A 5360-nucleotide genomic window follows, 5' to 3' on the forward strand; every position below is an offset into this window, starting at 1 on the left:
CTCTCTGATGCATAACAAGCGATTTCAAATACCATGGCCTGTATCAGGTGCACCTTAGTCTCCAGAGAGAGACACTGTTGCTCCTAAGTACTTTAGAGAAAAAGTCGCTAAAAGAAAAATATTATTCATGAAGAATTCAAAAAGTCGTTACAAAGAAGGAAGAAGAAAAAACGACCAGAATGTATGTCAGAAGAGACTCTGAATATTGCACTAGAGCACCAAGAAGCTATAGCAAGAGGAAGGCATTAAGAAGTTAAGGAGCTGAATAGAAAATTTCAAAGGGCCGCTCGGGAAGACAAGGCATAGTATTATAATAAAACGTGCGAGGAGCTGAACTTGCTCAGCATTTCTTATGCCAAAAGAACTAAAGAATAAATACAAGATACAGTTCTTAAGGATTCTATAGGCAGAATATGGAATGATTCAGGAAACACTAAAAGAAAATGGAAGGAGTATATAGAACAATTGTACTAAAAGAATTGGTTGACACAGAATAACTTCAAGAAACCAGGTATGATCAAGAGACAATTGTGATGAAGGAGGTAATTCAGGCTGCTCTTAAGGATTTGACAAAAAAAATAAAGCCCCAGGAACTGATGGAATACCAATTGACGTATTTCAGCAAACAGATGCTGCCCTGCATGTGCTCACCAAGTTGTGCCAAGAAATCTGGAGGACAACTGATTGGCCAACTGGCTGGAAGAGATTCTTATTTATTCCCATTCCAAGAAAAAGTGATCCGACAGAGTATGGTCATTATTGAACAATATAACTAATATAATAGACTAGCAAAATTCTGCAGAAGATTGTCCAGAAATGACTGGAACAGTACATTGACAAAGAACTACCAGAAAGATCTGGGTTTAGAGGAGGTCATGGCACTAGGGACATTATTGCCAATGTCAGATGAATCTTGGCAGAAAGCAGAGAGTACCAGAAGAATGTCTACCTATGTTTCATTATCTATGCAAAGGCATTTGTGCAGATCATAACAAATTGCTACTAACCTTGAGAAAAATGGGAATCTCAGAACACTCAATTGTACTTATATGAAATGAAACCTATACTTGAACTAAGAAACAGTCCTCAGAACAGGGCAAGGAAGCACTCCATGTTTCAAAATCAAGAAAGGAGTGTGTCAGGGATGCATCCTGTCCCTATACCTTTTCAATCTGTGCAGAACAGATCATTCAGGAAGCAGAGTTTTAGGAGGACGAATGTGGCATCAAGATTGAAGGAAGACTCATTAACAACCTACGATACGCAGATGACACAACCTGAAAAAGACCTGAAGCACATGCTGCAAAAAGGTAAGGACAGTAGTCTTCAATATGGATTGAAGCTCAACATCAAGAAAACAAAGATTCTCACCACTGGGCCAATAGGCAGCATCATGATAGATGGAGAAGAGATTGAGGTTGTTAGCAATTACAGCTTGTAAAGATCCATAAACAAAATTCTTAACACCTCAGTCAGATAATCAAAAGACAAATTGCTTTGGGAAAAATCTGCAGTCAAGGACCTCTCCAGAGTGCTGAAGAACAACGATGTCAATCTAGAGACAAAGGTGCATCTAATCCAGGCCATAGTCTTCTCAGTTACTTGTTATGCTTCAGAGAGCTGGACAATGACTAAGGATGACAGAAGAAGAATAGATGTCTTCCCAAGTTGTGGTGTTGAAGAAGAGTCTTGAACATACCATACACTACCAAGAAAACAAATAGGACTGTCTTTGAGAGGGTAAAACCAAATCTCTCCTTGGAGGCTAGAATTTTCATGCTCTGTCTTATGTACTTTGGGCCCATGGCCAGGAGAGACTGGTCCTTAGAGAAGGACATCATACTCAGAAGGGTGGACCGACAGTGCAGGAGATGAAGACCCTGGAGAGATGGATTGATACAGGATCTGAAGCAAAGAGGGTTGGTGTACTGGAATTAGTGAGATTGGCTCAAGACAGGGAAGGGTTCAGAGCTTTTATCCATAGGGTTGCTATACATCACAGGCAACTAAATTTCACATAACAATAATAACATACTCTATTGGTTGTTTTGGGGTTTTTTTGTGTGTGTGGTTTTATGTATTTATTTATTTTATTTAAGCCTCTTGTTTAGAGTCAACAAGACCTTGGGGAGGACCTTTGTATTTAAAGTTGGTTGTTATTATATTTTGGAGGAACATTCTTCTAAGTGGTACAGCACTCTTCTGTCAATATGCTGTACTGAGGTGTCGTAAAATGCCCAAACAGTTATTCACAATGGACAGTGTTTGGTGGAGTTCCCAGTTTAAGACAGGTTTGGAATCAGGAGTGGCATCCACTTCCTAAACAACACGCTTCTGGAAATTCTATAAACTTTGATAAATTTTGATAATTATAGGAGGGCTTCTGGCCTTTTGTTCATAGGTTTGCAACTAGTAGGTCTCAACTCGAAGGCAATCAACATCAACACCTTAACTCCTTCTGGTCTCTAACTTAATCGTAGATGCATGGTCACACAAATCAGTACAATCTTTCTAATTAGCAACAGATAGAGGATCAGTATAAGAGAGAACTTTCCACACTGGGAGGAGGGTGTCTGTAAAACTCCAACAAAGAAACAGCAGCACAACTGTGTTTAAGCATCCAGGTTAGCCCATTGTTCACCAGTGTCTGTGAGAAAAATCAGCCTGCTTATCTGAAGTCATGTGAGGCATTCCTCTAATGAGTGTGAGTTTCTGTGGCACCTTTTAGCAAATCTTTTCACCCATTCCAAAAGACCAGAGAGGAATTGGAGAACTGAGCCACAGATGGAGCTGTTAATATCCGACGTTATGGCTTGAGCATTTACAATTATATTGACCCAAGGCTTCTGATTAATACTGTGCTATTGATCTTAGCACATAGTATATTAAAAACAATTGGTTTCAGAATAGCAGGATTTACTACAAAGGTCCAGACTCTCTGTAACATGTGTCTTTGGAGAAAAAGAGGTAAACAAAAGAATAAGAAACTTTAGGACTCTGTGTGGACAGAAAGAAAAGCAATATTTACTTCTGGGGTATGAAATTAGTGGACCTAATTCCTGAGAAGCTGGTTAACTTGATACATGCCAAAATATAGGAAGATAAGGGAAAAGCGAAATTTATAAGTCCTTGGCTTTTGTTATCAGTAGTGGCAGTATACACAAAGAAAATACAGGATCACGAAAAAATACAGAGAGGCAGATGGGTAGGATCAAGAAATTACCGTAGTGAGGAAATATGACATAGAAAAAATGTACATGTTTGTTGATCATTATTGGCAGCTTCCTGAGGAACAAATAGTAGATTGTAAAAATTAGAAATTTAGGGGCAGCATCTGTGGTTTTGTATGCTGAGGGAATGGAAAAACATATGTGGGTGAATGGTAGGCCCATAATTATCTGTACAACAGAGACACAGAGAAGAATGACACTGGAAGATACAGTAACATGAGAAATTATACCAGAAGAGATGATTAACGTGATAGAGTGGATAAGATGTGCGATTAGACTTGTTTATCTCTCCAAAGAAAAATGCCGCTCTCTGTTCTTCATATACAAGTAAAGCTGGAGTGGCTTTATGGCACTGAGGACACTCATCCAATGAATATGCTCCTTACAGAGGTCATGGCACAGATAGTAACATGGCAATCTCAGATAGCTTTGCTACTGGCAAACAAGCCAATTGAAGAAGCTGTGTCACGCTGTTGAAAACACTTCCCTTTATGGACTTTAAAGATACAAGAAACATCAAGGTGATTCATAGGCAAGCAGGAGGACACTATGGGGTGGGGAATTTTTAGATTATTACTTAGGAATGGGATGACTGTAGTAGACATTGATAAAGTTGGGGGAAAGTTTCTAAAGCAGCACTACAGGTGTAGAGTGGACCAATGAAGGTTCTCTCTGTTCTCCCAACATCAAGAAAACCTAAACAAGTCCATTCTATTCATCCCACTCATGAGGTATTTATAATGAGGGAGCCCATTTAGTCACTTGAAGCAGAAACTCAGCTAGTTGATCAAAATATAGATTGACAAGAAGGTCAGGATTTTCTGCTCTAACCCCCAGGAAGGGACCTACTGCCATATGCACATGTGTGGGTAAAATAGCATGGTTGTGGAGAAGAAGAAAAAATTCTTGGGGCTTCTAGACACAGGAGTCCAATGCACTGTAATTCCCAAACTTATTAATAAAATCCTGAAGGAATTTAAATTTGTATTAGGAGGATATGATATGAAAATGAGGCAATTAATTGGATTAGAGTGAAAGTCTGAATAAGAATTAAAAAACATAAATAGATGTTTTGTGAAGCAGTTTTATCTCCTTTCACCGAATATATTATTGGTATGAATATTCTGTGCAATTGAGGCCCCCTCCTTCTACTGGGTATTGTAAAACTGAGGGCTGACAGGACATGCTAAATGGGAACTATTGGAATTGCTTGAACCTGCTAAGCCTGTTAATTTTAAGGGATATGGGATTCCTGGTGGACAAAAGGAGATAACTGTCTTGATTAAAGATATGCTAAAGGCTCGGGTGTTAGTGTCCACAAATTCTTTATTTAAGAATCCTTTCTGGCCCGTTACAAAAGCAGATAGCTCATGGACACTAACCCTAGAGTATCAAAGCCTAAAAAATGTAGCGTCACCCATGGCTTCAGCAGTCCCAGACATGCTGTCATTGATGCAGGAAATGCAGCAGACTAAAGGAGACTGGAACTCAGTAATAGATCTTGCAAATATTTTCTTCTCCATACCGATCTCTAAAAAGAGCAAGGCACGGTTTTCTTTCACATGGGAAGGATCTCAGTTTATTTTTATGGTTCTACCACATGGTTAACTGAATTCACCAGTCTATTGAACTACTAAAGAACAAATATATCTTAGAGAAAGTGCAGCCAGAGAGTTTCTCAGAGGCGAAGATGTTGAATCTTTATCTCACATACTTCAGGCATGTTGGTAGGAGGTGCTATTCCTTGGAAAGGAACATCATGCTTGGAAAGGTGGAGGGTTGGTGAAAGAAAGGAAGACCTTCAACCAGGTAGACTGACACCACAATGGGCTCTAGTGTGTCAGGACGTGTAAGGATGGCACAGGGTTTAGGTCTGTTGTTCATGGAGTAGCTATGGGTCATGCTCAATGGACATACAACAACAACGATAAGGAGTTGTGCTATCAGTTCAAGTGTTGTTGTTGCTGTTGTTATGTACAGTTGAGTACAACTCATATAGATCCTATGAACAAAAGATCTGAACCCTGTTCTATCCTGTATCATCTTCACATATCCTGACACACTAGAGCCCATTGCAGTAGTCACTGTCAATCCACCTGGTCAAGGGTCTTCCTCTTCTTTGCCAACGCT

The 5360-nt window shown here is 39.5% G+C and overlaps 1 protein-coding gene across 1 annotated transcript in view; it reads left to right on the forward strand.

Moving 5' to 3' along the window:
• Positions 1 to 4838, forward strand: part of LOC102851261 (olfactory receptor 5K1-like) — a 12810-nt gene extending 7972 nt beyond the window's left edge. Inside the window, exon 2 of the mRNA XM_006902005.1 lies at positions 4470 to 4838. Within this exon, the coding sequence (XP_006902067.1) occupies positions 4470 to 4838 (369 nt within the window). The remainder of the gene's footprint in view (positions 1 to 4469) is intronic.
• The last annotated feature ends 522 nt before the right edge of the window (positions 4839 to 5360 follow it).

Source organism: Elephantulus edwardii, unplaced genomic scaffold (genome assembly GCF_000299155.1).
Source record: "Elephantulus edwardii isolate Elephantulus edwardi_28Jun2011 unplaced genomic scaffold, EleEdw1.0 scaffold00356, whole genome shotgun sequence".
Lineage (NCBI taxonomy): Eukaryota > Metazoa > Chordata > Mammalia > Macroscelidea > Macroscelididae > Elephantulus > Elephantulus edwardii.